Source organism: Agelaius tricolor, unplaced genomic scaffold (assembly GCF_023055355.1).
Source record: "Agelaius tricolor isolate 1412-34295 unplaced genomic scaffold, bAgeTri1.0.p SCAF_13, whole genome shotgun sequence".
Taxonomy (NCBI): Eukaryota; Metazoa; Chordata; class Aves; order Passeriformes; family Icteridae; genus Agelaius; species Agelaius tricolor.
Window position 1 is genome coordinate 16,556,486 of NW_027269273.1, and position 20,002 is coordinate 16,576,487.

A 20,002-nucleotide genomic window follows, 5' to 3' on the forward strand; every position below is an offset into this window, starting at 1 on the left:
TGACGTGCGCCCGGGAGAGGGCGGCGGCGGCGGCTCCCTCTTCCCTCCCCTCCCGCCGCACGCAGGAAGCTTATCCGGCCGCAGCTGGCCCGGCGCCCCTCGCGCGGGGAATTAAGAGAAATACCCGCGGTGCCCCCGGCCGGGGTCTGCTCTCGGCCGCCTGCGGAGCGTGTGGGGAGGGGGCGCGCCCGCCCGCCGCAGTCCGCCCGCCCTTGGCGCGGGGCGGGGGCGCTCACTGCAGTGCCCGCTCCGCGCCCGCGGGCGGGGGGAGCGGCCGCGCCCCGGCTGCAGCCCCCGGCGGGCGACGGCGCTGCGGGCGCCCCGGGAGCGCCCCCGGCGGCCACACCCCGCGGCGGGCCGGGGCCGGCGGAGGGAGGGGGCCGGCGCGGGGTGTCTCCGAGCCAGTTCTCGCGGTGCTGGCCAGGCTCAGCCTCCTTCCCCTCCCCGGCGAGCGGTGACTGTGCACGGCGGAGCGGGGAGCGCCGAGCCGGGCGCCGGGGGAGCCCGCGCCGCCCCGCCGAGCCAGGAGGAAGGCCGCCGAGCAGCGCGCCGCCCGGCCCGTCCCCGCCGCCCTGCCCCATGCCCCAGCGACGCTGAGCCTCCCGCAGCCCGAACATGGCCACCACGGCAACGTGCACCCGCTTCACCGACGAGTACCAGCTCTACGAGGAGCTTGGCAAGTACGGAGCCTGCTGTGCGCCCCGCGCCGCGCCCCGCCGCCCGCCCCGGCCCCGGGACCCACCGACGCTGCTGGGAGCACTGTGCCGGCGACCCGGCTCTCCCGGGAGCCGGAGAAGGATTAGCTGTCGCGCTGTAATCCTGTTCTCCAGCCCCCCGTCCACCCCAGCGGCATAGCCGCCGGAGGGGAAGGTGTTCCTGCCCTGCTGGGTCGCCCCGCCGCAGCGGGTGTCCCTGAAGCCTGTCTCGGGCTGCGCGCTCCTGTTGCACCCCGAGATTTTCTCTCTTCCCTCCTTTCCTTCCTCAGGACCCTACTGCCCCGTTCTCCTTCCCGCACCGTCTCCCAGCTGCACGTTGTCGTTCCCTGCAAGTGTTTCTGCGCTGGGACGCGGCACTGTTACAGCCACTCCGCGATGCTTCAGTCCCCACTTCCTTGTCCCTGTGAAAGGACCAGGTGCTGCTGCACCGCGCTTCTCTTCCCTCCCCGCTTCCTCGCTTCTTCCCTCCCTCTCTCCGCACTTGTCTCCGCATTGGCAGACTTGCTGCTGCACCCTAGGACAGGGCTTTGCAGGGGAGCGCAGTTGGGCAGGAAGGCAGTGCAGAAAGGGCTAGAGTAGGATTATGGGGACAGTGCTTTCGTGGGTGCTACTGCTCGCTCCCTCCCTTCCTGCACCAACTGCTGGGCTCTGCTGCATCTCTTCTCTCCAGCCCGGTGTCCCTGTCCCTCCCCAGGCTGCTGCAGCTGTGTTGTCACCAAGCCCGGGCCCCAGTGCTGGTGCTCACCTTGATGCTCATTGGTTTGTATGTAGAGGTTGAGGAAGGGGATAAAAAGGCAGGACTCTGCAGTATTGGAAGGATTCAAGCTATTTTAGGCTCCCTGTAGGACTGACTGTCTGTGGGGCCCTTGTGCAGCTTCTGTTCCCCTCTCTCATAGTTGAAACATGGACATTTGTCCCTAGACGTGGGTTTGCATTCCTGATCTGAAGGACTTGGAATTTTCTGCTAGTTTTCTCATATTTGTCCTTTCCTCATTTCAGATCTTTTGTGTAAAGCTAGTAGTTGTTCTTTACCTGCCACGGTGTTTTTTGTTTTTAAAAAATAAGGGGCTGTTCCCAAGTGCTAATTGTGTTGTCCTGTAGATTTTCAGTCTCTGTCTTTTCACCTTGGTCTCTTGTATTCACTCTTTTTCCTCACAGAAATCCTTCTTCCCTCTCTCAGACCTCTTCTCCAAGAGTAATCATCTCTGGAATAGTTATAATAATATCAATATTTCCAGCTTGAGGAAATGTAGAAAGCCTTGTAGTTTTCCCCTCGCTTCATTAATAGTTACATGTGTATCCCCATTTTGCAAGTGGGTTGAGGGATATAAGAGAGCTAGTAACTTCTGCAAAGTGTTGTAATGATTTTGTGACTGAGCTTGCACTTGAGCATGGGAGACACGAGTCCTTTGTGCTGTGATTGCCGGGGATGCTGTCTCTGGGAGATGGCCTTACCCCAGCTAGTGTTTGCAGCACTGTTTGGGGCTGTTTGTCTCTTGTTTATCAATCCCTTCATGTCCTGTTTCTGTGCCCATATGGTCTCTCTCTCCCCACACAATGTGCTCTTCCTACTGCACTGTCTGTGAGGGAGCTTGAGGAATCTTCAGGAGGCTTGAGTACCATATAGACTTAAGTTTTATGCTGATCAGACAGCATACATTGTTCATCAGATTCTCAGGTGTTGTGTCCCTCCTCAGTATGTCTTCTGCCCTCTCCTTAATCTGGTCCACTCTGGGAACAGGAATTGTTGCTATTATAGTTTCATTTTCAGTTTCATAGCACCTACCCTCTTTATTTTTCTTCCAGGGGAGCCTTCTCTGTGGTCCGCAGATGTGTAAAGAAAAATTCTTCCCAGGAATATGCTGCAAAAATCATCAACACCAAAAAACTGTCAGCCAGAGGTTAGTGTCTCTATCTACCTTTCTTCCCTGTATTAGTAGGAAAATACTTCACTGGAGTTGAGGCTGTAATAAATTTAAGGGATCTGGAGTTGCTTGTTTCAGTCATTATTTTTAGGCATTTCAAAATAATTGAGTTGTGTGGCAAAGAGGAGCTTGAAAGAAGGTCGTGTGGGATGATAGAAAAATTCCTGTGTCTGGAAATGGATACTCTGTAAAGTGATGTTGTCTTTTTTCTTCTTGAGATCTTTCTTCTTCAACCTGAGCTAGAGGTAGATTCATCTATGTGTGTGTCTGTACCAATCACTCATAATAAAGAGAAGTGTTGCAGACTTATTTTGCTGAATGTCTTTTTTACCTAGGAGATCTGTCTTACCAGAACAGATGTGATTATTTTTTTGAAAGATAGATGCTATATGCCTTGCTCCTTTCATGCTGTAGTTAAAGGTGGTGTGTTTGGAAGCTAAAAAGTCTGCATTCAAAGGCAGAAATAGGATGGAGAAATCTTGCCAATTTGACTTCTCAGCATATTAGAACAAGGGGCTTGTGCTTTCATTACTCCTGGAGACTTACAAAACCTGAAGCTAGACTGTAGTGTTATGTAAAGAGGAAAAATCTAACTCTTCCAAGCTGTGAGTCTTTTGCTTTCCAGGGACATAGGTACGCATAAAGGGCAGTAGGCCATACAGAATGAGGGGAATGTGCATCCTCTGGTGTGTAGGGAATCACTACAGGGATTGCGTGGCTGGGGTGGAGGGGTGAGGGGAGAATGAGAGAAATTGACCTGCAATGAAAGGTGCTGAAAACAGGGAGTGCAACAAGTTGAGATGCCAGAGGCAACTCTTTCTAGAAAAAGTGAGCAAGAAGAATTGTAAGTCTTTAGAGGCCTTTCAGATTTCACAAAGTTAATGTATGAAGCCCTTGACTATCTTGCTAGTTGAGTAGAGGGCTTAGTGGGGGGGTTGACTGAGAAATGAAAGGGAAAAGCATGAGGAGAAAGCAAATGATCTTGAGAAATGATTTAGAAATGAATAATGTTTTACTAATCCTTACAAAAAAGAAAAATAGAATATGTATTCTCCTTTTTGCCAGAATATGAAATGTGATGATAAGAACAGAAGACAGCTTGAAGAATAGTAAAAAATTTCCATTTACTGTAGTTTGTGTGGTTTGTATGAAGAAGTAGTGTCAGTGGTAGTGTGCTGTGAAGCAGTGATTTTTTTCTTTTCTTTTCTTTCTTTTTTTTTTTTTTTTTTTTTGGTGGTGATGTTTTTTTCTTTTTTTTTTTTTTTACTTCTGGAAGCAAGCATATCTGCTAAGGTGTTTAGTATTTAGCCTGAGTGAGGTGGTTTTGGGGGCCTACCAGTGGAGCCCTGGATTTTTAATGAAGTGGCTGCAGATCTTCTGAGAATCAGTGTCCCCTCAATGGTCACGTGACAGTGCCTGCTGATGTAGGTGGGATATTCAATCTCTTGAGTTCAAAATTAGTTCAACTTAATATGGGAGAGGTCTGAAGAGTGGCTTTGCTTTGCTGACAGCCATTAATGCCTTGTGTGCTCCCCAGACTTCCCTGTCCATCCTGTGGTGAGGACTAAAGCTCAGGAGAGCCATTTCTCAGACATTAGTGGACACCAGGCTCTTGGAGAAGGGAAGGGCAGTTTGATAAACTGATCATGAAGGTTAAACCTTTATCATACAAGGGACAGGGTACTGAAGTTAGCTCTGGAGATAAGAAAAATGGGAAAAAAAATGCATGCTGAACATAGTTGAAAATTCAAAAAATATATTAGCTGAAGGCCAAAACTCTCAGAAAAACTGGTTGAGTCAGTTTTTAAGTGTTTGGTCATTTAATAAGTTACAGAGGGAGAAATGCATAGATTCTAATTGTTTTTTGTAGTAAGGTGATGACAGTTTAATGACCCAACAAGTAGGAAAAGTAAGTATGGGTGAATATAGGCTATGTTTTGATCTATACTTACTATTTAGATTTCATACCCTCCTATAAATAAAATACGTTGAGGCTGCTAGCCTGGTCCTTAGCTACTCAACTCGAGGCAGCTGGCAATGATGTACTTTAAAATGTACTGGTTAGGTAGGGAAAATGTGAGGAGAACTAAGAAAGAAAATGTGTTTCTGCTACTACAGAGGAGTATCAGAAACAAGGTACTGGTCAGGTTATGTTGAAGTTTTAACTGAGAACTGAGGAATCTGTGAAAAGTGGATGGTGACTTTAGCTGAATATGTGGGTTCCTCAGTTATTCCAGCTGTGTTTGTTGAGAGCTCAAGGGGTAAGAACAAAAAGTACTTATTGTAAAAGACTTGAATATTTTGATAGGAAGTTAGTGAATTCACCTTGGAATAGGTCTTTAAAACATCGAAGGAGAAATGTGGGCTATTTAGACATTGCAGCTGTAAATCAGTGATTAGGGAGATTCAATTCAGCAACCTGAAAAGGAAAGTCTTGGGAAAAGGCGTTTTAGAAAGCTGTCTCCCTAAGGAGCAGAATTATGGTGTTAATTCTGCAGCATCTTGGATATGTATTGCCTGATGTGTCCTTTCCCAAGCTGGCACTTCTCCTTGGGCTGTCCATGTCTCTGCCCATCAGTACCTCTGTCCAGGGCTCTCCTGTGCACCCAGCTGCACGCTGTCCATTGTGCAGGGTAACCCACCCTCCTGACCTTCCTCCCACATTGCTGGTTTTCTTCTAGGCATGGTCAGAGAGCCAGAATATTCCCTTATTATGGGGACAGCCAGCCCCTGTCCAATTTAAGCATAGGTACATTTAACATTTTATACTATCTCTAGCAGAATTTGAACCAGTATGGACACCTGATGCAGTAACTGCTACTTCAAGAGTCAGCGTCTTGCTGCTGCTGCAAGGTATAGCCCATTGCTGCTTCACAGTTTTGCCTGCTGTAGTGCTTTCCTTGAATCTGCAATGGTAACAGAGCCTTGCCCTCCTCCTGCAGTACTTCTTGTTACCTTTGTTTTTCAAGACTTGTGATGAAGAAATACTAGATAACTAACCGGGAAGTGCTGAAAAGCTTACTGTATGTGGCTGACGAGGGGGAAGAGGAATGCTTCAGGGTGAATTATATGCAATGAAAGACTTGAAGAGGCATGGTGTTTCTCTGTGAAAGCAAGGAGGATGGACAGAGTGCTGGTCCTAACAGCTTCAGTCTAGTAAATGTCACCATAAAATGCCAAGTCAGCAGTTGAGAGGAGTCTCTTTTTTATATTGTCTGTGATTTTTGGATGCCTATTTTCTCTTTTAATAAGTTTTGTCAGTAAGAGCTGGTCTAAATTAAAATTCATATTTTGGCTTTAGTGAAGTATTTGCTATTATTCATGTTGTGTTGATGCTAAAGTCTGCCCAGTGAAGACCATGCCAAGAAGTGTAATGTTAAATAGGGTCCAAATGCTTGTGGAAAGGGAGAGGAACTTCACCTTAGTCAGCGTTCAGCTGATACATAAGAGCAGTTGTTATTACACATAGAGGAAATACAATGCTTCAGTCACCTGAAATTCCTATGGGATTGAATGCACAGACTTTTACCAGCACTACGGGTTGAGGGAAATAATGACTGTAATTTTTTGGAAGTTGTCTTGTGGCTTTCACCAGAATACTTTTTTGAACGTGAAAATTCATAGCAAGTAGTGCTACAGTGAAGTTCAAATAAAGTAAAATTACTTGCAGTGATCAAAAGATCAAGAGAGAAGCAGCAGCTTCAGTAGCAGTAGGGAGATATACCCAATTTAACTTGCTAGCATATACTTCAAGAGAGAGTCTGGCTTTTGAAAGAGGTAGGCAGAGCTTTAGGATTTGATAATTTTTAGGATGTTTTTTATACCAAATAGTATTTAGTGATCTGCCACCACCTGTAGTATTTCTGCCCTTTCTTTTAGGTGCGGAAGGAAAAATCTCTGTGTATTACCTCTATTGCTAAATTTAATTTACTGTTGAAAATCTGTATCTTTTAACTCTGGCAAGTGACATCTCTTGATGAATGAATTAAAAACAGCTGTCTTGTAAGTTAGTCCACTTCACTGTCCTTACTGTGGCTTTGTTTTTGACTGTGAAATAGAGGTGGTTTCTCTCCCTGTTTTTCATCTTTCCAAATTTGTAAACCAGATAAAAATTTGCAGTCTACCAAGTTATTTTGTTGTTGTTCCTCTAGGAGATTATGTGGATTGTGGGAGGAGCAGGGAATTACTTCTGTGTATCAAACCCCAACAGGAAAAAAACACTCTTTATACTTCCAACTCTGCTATTTTCCCACACCACTATTGTCTGGGCTTTTGGTTCTGTAGTGGTCGCAGATTTGGGCTTTACAATATGTTTTGTTGAAAGTGTCAGCAATAGTTCCCCTGGACACTAAAATCTTGAGCTTGAATGCTGCAGAGGAAGTCTAGCAGCATCAGTCCCTAACATCTCTCTTGATCTGGTCTGTACGTGTTCCTAGCTGCTGCTTGCATTAAAACTCCCTTGGCCCGCTCTTGAGGCTGCTGGGTTTCCAGTCTCTGTGGGGCAGGGCACGCTGCTGGAATGGGCTGTGTGCAGGTGTGCAGGCTGCTGCACTGCAGTGGGGCCGCCGGCTCTGCCGGGGCAGGCGAACCCAGCGCCCGCTCACAGGGGGCTCAAGCGCAAAGCCAGACTCGCAGAGAAATGTCCTCTCATGGGTGTCCTCTGCGTCTTCCTGTGTTTGCAGGTTGAGGACAAATGTCCTGTCTTGCGGAGGATGGCAAATCAAACTGTGCCTGCTCAGCCGTACTTGCTGAGCAGCCAAATCAGGTCCAGTGATTTGGTTTGGGAGAGAAGCTTTCCTTCCTGCAGCATGGGCTGAGTGAAGAGCTTCTCTGCGCCCCAGCTCCACCCCGTGCCTCCCCTTTGCTGTGTGCAGAAGTCTGAGAGATGCTGGGTGCATATATAGCAGACCAGCTGCAGTGGGTTGGAAATTTTTAGGAGGTCTTTGCACTCATGGAGAGAAGCAGAGAGCAGAGTGCTGCACACCCCCAGAGCAGTGTATGAGGCAGGGAACTGCCTGGTGGAGTGACTAAGAGTCTGGGTGCTCGGGATGGGAGCTGCAGGGGAGGAATCAGTTGGTGGAATGGGCTTGCGGGTAGCAAGCAGCTGAACTCATCACTCTGCACCACAGCACACAGGTGTGGCAGGGGCTGGTGGTGAGGCTGCTCAGCTGATGTTAGAAACAGCAACCCTCTACCTCCCACCAGCAGCCTGCCTCCCCCTTTTCTTCCTACCTGCCTCTGCTTGCAGTCCCTTGCATAGGGGAAGAGGGGTTCAAATGGTATGTATACACCAGTATGGGACATTTCATTGGAAGAGGTGTTTGGAGAAGAGGAGGGCTTGTGCCAAAAAGGAGACCCTGACCTTGGAGGAGAGGCTGGACCTGGGAAATTAGCGGGGGCTGCTGAGGGTCGGCTTGGCTTTTTGCCTGCCCCAACATATCAGTACAGGCAGGAAAATGCCCCAGTGTGAGAGCCAGCAGAGATTGTCAGGGTGGTGAGTGGTGGAAGCCTTGCTTTACTGTGGCTCACTACGGCTAGAAGCTGGCTTCCTCCCACTGTGGATGTTAGTGATGGTTGGGGTTACCCCAGGTTGCCTCTCAGTTTACGCTGTATATTTTATAAAGGAGCTGGAACAGAGCAGACAGGATTTCAGCTTGTGTCTGTCTTCTCAGTGGTCACATTGAGTATTAAATTTCCAGCATTAACAATGGGGGGGGGAAGTGGGCACACAGATTGGGCAGGAATTCCTACTGCCTCTGCACGAGGTTAGAGAAAGGAGCTTGGTGAGAGAGTCAGGTTTCTTGTTTTCCCAATATAAACTGGATTTGTGTATGGCAGAAATGTGATTAGACTAACTCCTGCACGTGTCCCAAAGCCCTTGGCTCTAGAGCATTTACTCTGGTCAGCCAGCCATGGTTGAAATATTTGTAAGTGTCCCTACAGTGAAGAGAAGGGTGTTGAGCAGCCTGTAGATATTTTGGGTAAGGAGAGCTACTTGGAGTTCTTGTAGGAAGGATCCAGTGAAAAAACTATTTGCTTTTTTTTGCAGTGTATCAAAGAGATTTCACTGTCTCCAAATTTAATCCTTCTCTGGACAGTAGCAAAATCATCACTAGCAGAGGGGGATTCATCTGTGGATCAGAAAGAAATTTTTAAAGAGTGCCCTCTTTCCCAACAATGGGTTAGCACCACTGTTCCGCTGTTTTAAGGGAGGACTATGACAATATTTTTGTTCCTTTCCACGCCCTGCAAGTATTCTAGTTGTTCTTGCCCTCCAGATTGGGTGAAGACAGTTTTTAAAAGGGAAGCATGCTAATGCAGAAATTTTTCTCCGGTGTGCTGTTTGTGAGCACAACCCTGACAATGAAGGCATCACCTCCCACTTTTTCTGACCTGTCACCTGTTTTGGTATTTCAGATGTTTCTTTTTGTTTCCTCTGTTCTTGAAATCTCCTGATTTTTACCAACATAACAGATGTAAAAAAACCTCACATTCATTTGCCGGTGTTTGACTGTAAAGTGAACTATTGCTGTTGGCTTGGTTGGGCGAAGAGGGCAATATTGCCAGGCACCAGGGTCACCAGCACAGGAAAGAAGCCTTGAATGCTGTAAAAAAGAAATGTGGAGTATCTCACATCACTGTGTGTTTGCCTGCAACTGGAGTGATGTCAGTGCTCAGAATAGTTATCTTCAAGAAAACAGAGGTGCACTGATTTCTGATGGGCAAATGCATCCTTAAAATTTTGAGTTGCTCACTAGATGTTTTGGGGTTTTTTTTTAGTGTATGGAGGAAATGTGACCCTGTAACTTCAACCGCAGTAGTTGCTGCTGATCTTTATGACAATATGCTTAATGCTTCAAAAATTGGGGCCCTATGAATTAGGCTGACATCATGTTCCTTTTTATACCTTATTAAATTTAAATACCACTTTATACTTTGGCAACATCTCCCCAAACATTCTGGTATTGCTGCCTGCATGATTTTTGGAGACCAGTTGCAGAATACCTCTGAACAAATGGGCTGGCAGTATCTTGGAAGTAAGCTTTCTGAACACTAAGGGTAGCCAAAGATAAGTGAAACATGGATTTAACTTTCTGCTGAAACTGAGTCTACAGTTGTTAGATTTTATTTCCTTGTAGCTTTTTTCACCTTTTACACTTCATCTGCCTTTCTTTCCTTTTTAATTTTGAGTTCGGTTTGAATGTTCATTTGTTTCTCATGGATCAGTTACTTTAACCTATAATTACATTAATTTATATGCTTTGATTGAAAATAGCCCTTTAGTAATGCTGCTTTACTCTCCTTCCCTCCCAGAGAATATTGTACAATTTCTGTTGCTCCCACAATTTAGATGACCAGACTGGGAAGTGTGGATGTTGGTGCAAACGGCTGATTATTCATGTCTGAGACTAATACAGAGATGCCAGGAGAGCTGGTCAATATTGTACCTTGCCTTTTTCTGATGGAATCAGGAGAGGAGGAGATGACCATGTGGCTTTACTTCTGGTGTCAGGATCTGTCTCCCTCTGCTCCTGGCAGAGCCAGAGAGAGAATTCCCCATCTCTGAGATGTGAGTTGAGTAAATGCGATGACATTTCAGAGAATGTGTGCCCGTATAACTTTCGCGTTCTGTTCCTGAGAGCACGAGTTACATGTCTCTCTGGTGACCCCCTGTCCTGCTGCTCCGTCCAAAATTCCCGTCCTGAGTTAGCTGCTGTCCAGGCCTCTACAGCCATGAGCCCTTGCCTTACCTGTGCCTGGATTGTGCTTACCTGTGATGCTGGGACAAGTCCAGGTTAGTGTGGTGCTTCAGAGAAGGTTGCTAGCTAATCTTGTCTCTTTGCTAGAAGCCACAGGTGATTTCACTGTTAAACACAAAACTTTTCTTTCTGGGACAGCAAAGGTAGCATCTCTTTTAGCAAAGCTATTATTTGTGTGATTCTGTCAGAGTCCCAAAAGTTGAGCTGAGAATTGTCTCAGGCATTGTGGGAATGAAGACACAGTTAATTTTAAGGAAAAACAAAGACCATGTAAACTTATCTCTAAGGAAGGACTATGCTTGCGAAGATGAGCCTGGGAGCGGCCGCAGCTCTTTGAAGGCCTACGAGCCAAAGGCTAAATGGCAGGTCAGGCAGGGAGTGGCAGCCTGCCTGCTGTGGCAGAACTGCTGGGTTATCTCTGGGGGCTGATTGCCATGATGACAGTGGCAAACAGGGACTGAAAAATTTACCAGATGCATGTGAGCCAAAGGATTAAACTTTCTCATAGGAGAGAAGGGAGGGGAGGAGGGTGAGTGATGAATTAACGAAGGGCAGTATCCTAGTGAGAAATACCAGGCTCACTTTGCTATACTACTGGGATGGCAGGGGGGAATGCAGACTGGCATTCCTCCTCCAGTCTAAACTCTGAGCAACACTGCTCTAATAGATTTCCTCTTTGAAGAGAGGGTGAATGCACCATCCTTTCACTGCATCTGTCATTGGGATTTGCATTGCTTTGGCGGGTGGAAAGAAAGAAGTGGAAAAAGATGGTCTCTCTTTTTTCTCCCTATTCCCTATACTTACAAGTAAGTGTAGTTCTTTACTTTGTGCTTAGAGATTTTCTGCACTAGAGTTCGCGGAAATCAAGTTTCAGTGTTGCCTGCAGGTTGCAGGCTATCAAACATGGTGCTAACCAGCCTGCACTACTGTCATCGATGGCACAAGACTGTTGTCATTGAAAATGTCTGATGCAAAACCATACCAGCTAGTAGTGGTCTTGACCCTGCATATGCTTTTGTTCCTTTCCCAGAGCTGGGGCAGTGTCCCTGCATAGCAGAGTTGATAGCATGGTGGGCAGGCAGTGCATGAGAGAGGCTAAGCTTGGCAGTTTTCCCTCCTCTGGAGTCTGAGGAAGTCCTGTTACGACCCTGTGCTGCAGCCTCCTTTGTGGAGGTTGACAGCAATAAGGACTGGTCCTAGAAGAATTTGTGATTTGCAGCTGGCTGGGGAGCACAGAGCTGGTGAGGGGGTCTCTGCACTCAGTGCTCTTATTTTGCTCAGCAAAATGTGGTATCACTTCGTTGTTTGCAGTAATGCAAATTATTATGATACCTACTTGCAGGCAGCTTCAGGAAAGACCTACTTGTCTGTGCCTGGAAAACTTCTGAACAGCAATATACTAGTGTAAAATGTTTGTCTGAAGGCTTAGTAAGATAGAATTGTGGTAATAAAAACTAGTTTCATTCTAGAAGGGCTTCTTCAACTTAAAACATTTATTTACAGAATGAGACACTAATATCTATGGAAATTATTGATATAGGTCTTTCCCACCAGGCCAAATCCCAGTGGACTTTTTAAGCTCCTGTGAATACAAGCCATATGTGAGGACAAGGATTTTAGGCCTCCAAAGCCAGTTCCCAAAAGCCTATGGAAAGGATTCTTTCCTTTCCTTCACTTCTACTCCTCTTCTAGGCACCTGAGTTAGCTGGTGTAGGCTGCAGCTTGTCTTATGAAGCAACTCAGTGTTTGGATGTGCTTTATCTTCTGCAGTTACTGTGTCATCCCCGATAAGTCAGTTGGTGTAGACTGTGGTAAGTGATAGCTGTGAAGACAGATGTCATTTCTTGATGTTGAAGACAACTCTTTTTTGAAAGAGGTTTTCTCAATCCCAGGGGAGCAGTGAGAAAAGGAGAACTGTCTGACATAGCCTCATGTCTGAGGTGAAAAAAAGGAGACTGAAGAGCTAAATCCTTAAACTTTAGCGTACTTCCTCTGTTCCCTGTTCTTTTACAGGGACCTCTCTTTCACAAGGGGTCTCCTTGCCTGTGCAGCAGAATTTAGTTTGTAAAGTTTCCTGCAGCTCTGGAGATGGGTGAGATATGTGTGTTTATCCAGCTCTGTTTGCTGCTGGAGACCTGATCTCATACACCTGACTTGAAATGTGACTTCATAGGGACAGTCCAGTGCTCTCTCTGCAATGCACTTTCTATATGCACATTTCAAATTACATGGGTACCCTGGAAGCTTTTTCAGGGAAAACAGCTGGTTAAAACTCATCCTATATTGGTCTCCAGCGCCAAATAAACTTTGTGTTTCTACTGTATTAGGGCAGCTCCCATTCTGAAAATGTCCATGTGTATCTTGGTTGTTTTTTTAATTTTTTAAAAAACTTTATTATTTCCTCATATCCCTTTATGTCAAAGCATATAACATTTCATAAGTAATGGGCCAAGAAATTGCCCATTGGCTGGAGGAAAAAAATAGATGTAAAAGGAGGAAGTTGTCTTTACTGGCCCCTGCAACGTTTTTCTGGGAGGCTACTAGAGAGTATGGCCTGGTGATGCCAAGCAGGACGTTTCTGTTGTTTGCCAAAAGAATTGATATGCTGTTAAGTTTAATTTTGTCTGCCTCAGGGCCTGTCCATGTAAGCTTTGGGTATCAAATGTCCTCTGTTGAGATTGTGTCAGAGAGATTAGGAGCATTGAAGTTGCACAGCTTTATTTTATAACTGGTGCCTGTGCAGAGACAAAGCTTGATTGTGATGATGTGTTTCTTCAGTACAAGTTAAAGTAGTGATTTATAGCTCCTGGGTTACTTTAAATATTCCTGATTTTTGGATTGCAGATTGAAAAGTGGCTTTCAGTTCTGCCCATTTTTGTTTGACTTGTGTGTCATCTGGCCTAGAATCTGCCAGCTCTGCAGATTAGGGTATTGTGTTGTGTCTGCCGCTTGTTATGAAGTTGCCTGGATTAAAATTTTCGATGCAGAGCAATGATCCACAGCCTTCTCTGTCTGTCTGAATTGCTCTTGCACTTAAGGATGATGTAGAGGATTGAAGTGTTGGTCAGCTTGTCCTTTGTGTGGAAGCACTTCTACAGTAGTAGGCCAGGAGTTGAGCACTCATTTGTCTTCTCCAGACAGCCAAGTTCAGCAAGAAGATATGAAAAAAGAGACCCAAGGCAGTTGGCTGTTTTGCTAACAAGTTCAGGTGACTCTGGTTGCTGCTAGCAGTTTATGTTGCTGCAGAACTGGTTACAGTTTTAAGGAAGCACAATATGCCTTCTTAACTCTTTGTGGCTATGTACATTTAGTTAGTTTCTTCAGTAGTCCTGAAGCTGAGCTTAAAAAGCTTTCCCTCCCACCACTTCATAAATAGTCAAGAAGTTTATCTCCCTGATGAATTATGAAGTGTTAATTGCTGAAGTTTTTTCTCATTTGAAAGCACAGCCAAAATTTCTTCCCATCTTGAAAACAAAACTTGGGTCTCATGGTTGCAGTTACCTTATCTAAAGGGGTGGCAGGGGTTGGCTCAGGAACAAGGCAACATGCAGCTCGATTGAGCCAGAGTAACTTAAATTCTTCCTTCTGCATCTTTGAATTCCTGGATCCTGCATTGCAGTGACTTGACACTGCTGAGATCTGCCTCCCTGTCGCATTGTTACCTTGTCTGCTCACCAGCTGTAGTCTGATACTTACTGAGCTGCTTCAGCCAAAACCACGACACCTGATGTGGTCAGCTGATGGGGAGAAGAAGGGAACTTATGTCCAGAAATAAGCTCACTTGGTGTGGTTTCCCTTTGTTAGGCTGTGTTCTTCAGGACCCTCTGTGCGTAGTAAGACAGAGCTGCTGGAGTTCTTGCACACATACAGTTGCTGTGAATGCAGCAGAGACGGTGCTGATATGGCTGTGTTGCCTTTGGAGCAGCTCTGTCTCCTACTGTCTCACTGCGTGTCCACTTTAAGAGAGTTCATCTGCAATGCAGCTGTTAGCAGGAAACTTCTGTAAATCAAGAGGGAGTGAGTGCAAGTGAGCCCAGTGTCTGCAGTTGTGGCTGGGTCCTCCCCAAAGCACAGGGAAACTTGTTCAGAAAGGACTTTTTGCAGGAGGAGAAAGGGATGGCAGCACAGTGCTGATGGTAGGAGCCCCTCCCTTCTGTGCCTGTGTATGCATCAACTGCTCAGGAGCAGGAAAACATGGAAAAGCACAATGGGGAGCAATCCTGGAACTGGAAAATCCTGTCATGCTTTTCCCCTCCTCACTCTGCCACAGTCTAACCAGGTGTTTGCTTAGGGCCAGTCCTGTCAGGATGTCTTTACAGCACACTCCCTTCTTACACAGGAAGTCCTGTTAGAATTTGGAGCTGGTTGTGAGCTTCTGCATGCCAGTCAGAAGTGCACAGAGGCCCCATGGGTTGCAGGTTCACAACTGTATTGTCTTTTGTTGCGTGGCTGTCAGAGAGACCATGTGCTGGTGCAAAGGGATGATGCCAGGGGGAGAGCCCACAGGTGGAGTCAGTTGGAGTGCCCTGGCTGTTCAGGTGCTGCACCTGGCAGGCTGGCTCTGCTGCTGAGTGACTTGCTATGAGGGGAAAGGGGAGGAGAAGAGCCATGTGTGCAGTAGCCCTCCTACAAGGGGGGTAGATGAGCTGTCTGAGGGGAACTCTGAGAGGATTGCAGCCCCTCCAGCACATGTCAGGTAGGCTGGCTGGGGAGCTTGTGGCTTTAAGCATGTGGCTGAGGAGTTATTCTGTTATTCTGCTCTTCCCCTGCCTCTCCTCTGCTTCCCCAGGAAGTAGAAGCTCCTTGAAAGACTGCCTGGCTATTAGCTATGACAGGAGCACTTGTACAATTGCTTCCTGGTTCCCCATCCACAAGTTTCTGAGGATATTCTGGTGAAGAAATTCCTCTCACAGGGATTGCTAGGGCCCCTTAGGCCATTGCTGGAGAGGGCCCTAAAGGACCTTCCTCCAAGGTGGCTGCAGCTTATGGAGAGTGCATAATGCTTTTCATTCTGGTACATTCTGGCAAGGGTTCTTCCTTCACTGTATTTAAAAGTATTCTGGGCAGACTTGGTTCCATATTTCTATTTCAATTTCTTTATTTTTCCACTTGGGAAAGCATTTCCAATTGGCAGTCATTGATGATGCAGAAAAAATTGATGTATGATTCAACACCAACTTTTCCTCCTCTGCTTCCTCTCTGCCTCTCCTGTTTTCTGGACATTTGTTGTCCCTCTCGTAATAACCAAATTGTGCTTACTGTGTGTAAGCAATGTTCCCTCCCCTTTTGCTGGGGGACTGTCTGACTTGTTGTAAGAAGTTATTTTTAGGGTTTGCTTCCTGGGATATTCTACCCGTGGCCAGTTATGGTGATGAAAATGTCACTGAGATGCAGAAAGGACTCCCAATTCATTGATAGCATGCCTGATCTTTCTTTTGTAAGGGTGCCCATGGAGATCATGAGTTCCTTACAAATACATTGCCAGCACTCAGGGACACAGCCCCAGTGACTGTACAGCATAACTCCCTGTTAAAAGTATAATGGGCTTCTGAATTAGCCCAGGGGAAAAGAAGAAAACAAGAAAAAAGAAATTAAAAATAAGTAAAGCCTTTCTTTGGTTGCAGTGGAGTTTGTTTCTGTCCTTTTTATTTTTTGTATATAGGGATGTCAGTGCTGCAGAGCTGTGTGTCCGTGTACAGGCCAGTCCCTCACAGTCAATTTGCTCCTTGTACTGGATGTATTATGTTGCACTGGGTTGCTGCCAAATGGCTGGTCTAGGCTAGAGGAGGTGTGTGCTTATTCTTTTGAAACACCTCTCCCACCCCCCAGGTCTATGGCTTGCAATGCCCAAAAAAGTTGATCTTTAGCATGAATGTAATAGAGGCAGATTACAAAGCTCAACTGACCAAGGCTTTGTGCTGACAAAATACTTGGCTCAAGGAGCACCTGTGTCTTCCTCTGAAGATGTCTGTTCCCTCTGTATTGCAGCGCATTTCTTTTCCTTTTCAGTCTTATGCCTTGAATTGGGAAAACAAGTTCATAAGAACCATTCAGTAAGGAATTATTGAAGTGGTGGGGATGGGCAGTTATTTGGTCTCTGGGTAGACTGGAGATCTGTTTAGATCTTCATATTTCTTGGAGCAACTGTAGAAGGGGCTGCTTTAGTGTAGCTCTGGAAACCAGGATCTTCTGCAGCTGGGTCTGAGAAAAGTGCATGTGGAGTGTTATGTTGGTGACGTGGAGATGTGGAAATAGCTTTTTGTGCCTGTATTGTACTCCTGGAAGAGAGCATAGGAAGCAGAGCCCCTTGTGTGGCTTCTGATCAAGGTAACAGAGAAGTTAAACTTGGTTTTCAGTCCTGATGCTGTTGGGATCAGGAAGCTGTGTGTCTGCAGTGCAGGGATGGTGGCAGCAGTCTCGAGTGGGTGGATGCTGTGCCTGTGCAACAGACACTTGTGAGCTGCCTGCAAGAAAAGCCAGTTACAGAAAGATTGGGGAAGACTCCTCCCTGATTAGATAGCATCTTCAAAGTTATCAGTGCTTAGAAACTTCTCTTTATGCTTTTACATACAAAGAGTTTCTTTCTATGTGTGTAACATACATGCATAACCCTGTGTATGTTTTTAAGCAATCCTGACATTTGAAGTTGTTTTAGTGAGTGGTAGCTTTTATCATGTCTTCTTGCTGTCTCGCTTCCATACAATACCTTGAAGAGCCTGAGCACTTTAAAGGAACAGGATGAAGCTCTTGGACTCTTCAGGAGTCAGGGGCAACCACGCTGTCTCTTTCCCTGCTGCCACATGGATTTACTGAGACATGGTGAGCTTTGCTCTTTGGTACAGAAGTATTTTGGTGGCTCTGCTGCAGGTGGTATCTGCTGTGGCACATGTGTGCATTTTAAGTCTTTTCTCATTTAAGTGTCTGGTTAGCTGCTCTGTATTTACTGCTTGCTCTGCTTAATTTAAAGTTCTCCTAGCATTGCTAGGGGAACTTAGCCTTAAAATAGAAGGTTTGACCTTTTTTTTTTTTAATTATTCTAATCCCCTGAGGCTTGATGTTCCTTCTTGTCAGAAGAGGGTATTTTAGCGGAGGTATTATCTCTTTCGGAGAGAAGTCATTCAGCACTGGGGTGCAGTGCCATTCATCTGTGCCTTTAAGAAGATTTTCTTTTTAGTTTACTTCTCTCATTCATGTCTCTCAAATATCAAATCAAGGCAGCATTTCCAGCATCCTTCCTTCTCCCAGCTGACTGAAATAGCTAAAAAGAAGCAAAGGATGTAAACTTGGTGTTGCATGGACACAGGCCCCCCAGCATCTCCTGCAGTGAAGGATGGCATTATGCATTGAACAATGATGCTCTGCTGAGTACCAGTATTAGGAGTGTGCAGAAATTCTGAGGTTTTGTTTCCCTCCTGAGTGTCTGTCATTTTCATTCAAGCATACATTTCCTTGATTCATTCAAAATAAATCCAGCTGTTTGGTGACCAGTGGCTGCATTATCATGTAGCATTTTATTCAAGAGCCACATTGTACAGCTGTGTCATGGGAAAACTGGAACTGGAGGCAGTAGGTGTGCAGGCTAGGATAGCTCTGACAGTGATGGCAGAATTGGAGCACATTGGGTTTGAGAAGGAGCTTCTGTAGCCCCTTGTGCACAGGGAGAGCATTATGGTTTCTGTTCATATGTTGGTAAAGGTGGAGTCAGTGACAGGAGCTTCCTCCTCCAAGTAGGGTTTCTTTCAGGGCGCTTTCACCTGTGGGTGTTTAGTCTTGTTTTCCAGGAGCTTGGTTCTCTTTGCCCCCACTGTTTTGTCCTTCTAAAATTAGTATTCCCCTACCTGAAGGAATGTCATCATTCCACTGCAGGGTGCTCCTCTGCACCGCCAGGAAAGAGTTCCTGCAACTTTTTTTAACCATGTACCCTCAGTCTTATTTTATTGTTCTCCCTGTCAACTATGTAATACTTCAACAGGTTTCATTAAGTATCCTTGATCCTCTCAGTACTACTACTGGGCAGGGAAGTATTAGCCCTGTTTTACACTTGGGAATACTGAGAAAGATGCACACTTTCAAGTGCTTTCCAGAACACTTGGCAATGAGTCATGATGAGTTAGGAAAAGAGTCCAAGTCATATTCTTTGCTGTAACAGTGATAAGAAGAGTGTAGGTAGAAAAAAACCTGTGGGCATTTGGCAGAAAATAACGTGGGCTAAAGCATGTAGTAGTATGAGGAGTTGTGGTATAGTTTGCTGGTTACAGGAATAATATTTTGATGTATTTTCTGTACTACTATTCACTCTCATTTGCTTACTGTTTGTGTGATACAACTTCAAAATATATTTGGTATGCCTTTGGACTCTCTCCCTTTCTGTGATTTTTCCAGGTGAAGAGGATTGAAAACTCAGTCAGAGCTAACTACTGTTGGTACAGAAGGCTCTTACATGACAATAAACACACAATGGTTTTTTGTATGCGTGTGGGTGTGTGTGTGTGTTTGAAAACCAATCAGAAAAATTAAAGGTCACTTAGATGTAAAATTATTACCTTGTATTAGTCATAACTACAGGGACAGTGCCATCTGCAATAGTTTATTTTCTGAAGTGCGTTAAAGTAAGGTGGCAGAAATGAAAACTTAAATCTCCAAGATAAGCAACTGTACCTAAGAGTTAAGAAAACCCCAATTTCATGACAAGAATTTAGGTAAACTCTAAAATTGTCTGCATTTTGAGATCTAAGTAATTGATTAGGTTGTGAAAATTTGGATTATGGGATGCTGTCAGGAAACTCTTCCTGCCCTGCTCTTGCTCTCTGTCTTTTGGCTAATAATCTGTGTGTTAGTGCAAAGGTTTCTGCCTTCTCAAGAATTTAGAAGCCTCCATATTAATGCATGGTTTAGGCATTTGAAGTCTATCCCCAGGAAACAGCTGTAGGTGCACAAGGTATACTACTGCAAGCCCTCTTGACCATATGATAATGTCAAACTAATATGAAGTCTTCAAGAGCAGAACATCCTTTACCACCCAGGGAGGAATAAAATCTTGTGTGTGTTTAAGAAGATTACTGTTGGCTCATTGGAAGGAATAATGAGAAGTTATGGGACAGAGCTGAAGACCTGTCATTAACTGAAAGCCAGGCCAGGGGAAGGAATAAAAGCCATGAGGGAATGACCAGAAAGCTATTCTACACTTAATAATGTGTATGCTGGGGATACTGCTTACTTTTCAAGTAGGGTGATTCACATTTTGTTTAGAAGACAGAAACCATACTGGGGCAGTGCTGCAAGGAATAGCCATATAAGAGTAGAGAGAAAAGGAAAATAGTAGGGAGAGGTGGAATGTGATTAAGGTTAATTAAAGTGTAGTGTGAAAACTAGTTAGAGGCTCTGGTCTGCCCTTTCTGTAATAAAAACAAATGTGGTTAGGCAATGCATGGAAAATTTATCTTTTCAATAATTAATTTCAAACTTGTTGCCTTTAGACAAATATTGTAGATTAGAAAAAAAGAATTAAATACTTGTGTGTAATTTAAGTCAGCATATTAGAAGAGGAATGCTTTTAAAAAAGGAAAGGGTTTACAGACTTATTTCTTCAGGTTGTGTTTTG

The 20,002-nt window shown here is 45.3% G+C and overlaps 1 protein-coding gene and 1 long non-coding RNA gene across 22 annotated transcripts in view; both read left to right on the plus strand.

Moving 5' to 3' along the window:
• The first annotated feature begins 315 nt into the window (after nt 1-315).
• CAMK2G (calcium/calmodulin dependent protein kinase II gamma) overlaps nt 316-20,002 on the plus strand; it is a 118,439-nt gene continuing 98,752 nt past the window's right edge. For 3 of the 21 annotated variants that reach the window (XM_071438879.1, XM_071438877.1, XM_071438881.1), the window contains exons 1-2: nt 325-680; nt 2,523-2,617. In XM_071438879.1, the coding sequence (XP_071294980.1) occupies nt 616-680; nt 2,523-2,617 (160 nt within the window). In that variant the 5' untranslated portion in view covers nt 325-615. Of the gene's footprint in view, nt 681-2,522; nt 2,618-5,419; nt 5,495-20,002 lie in introns of all 21 variants that reach the window. The other 18 variants (XM_071438888.1, XM_071438884.1, XM_071438887.1 and 15 more) reach the window with 11 other exon arrangements.
• On the plus strand, nt 15,625-18,940 carry LOC139595543 (uncharacterized). The gene is made up of 2 exons (XR_011681055.1): nt 15,625-17,220; nt 18,784-18,940. It is a non-coding gene; the product is annotated as an uncharacterized lncRNA (long non-coding RNA).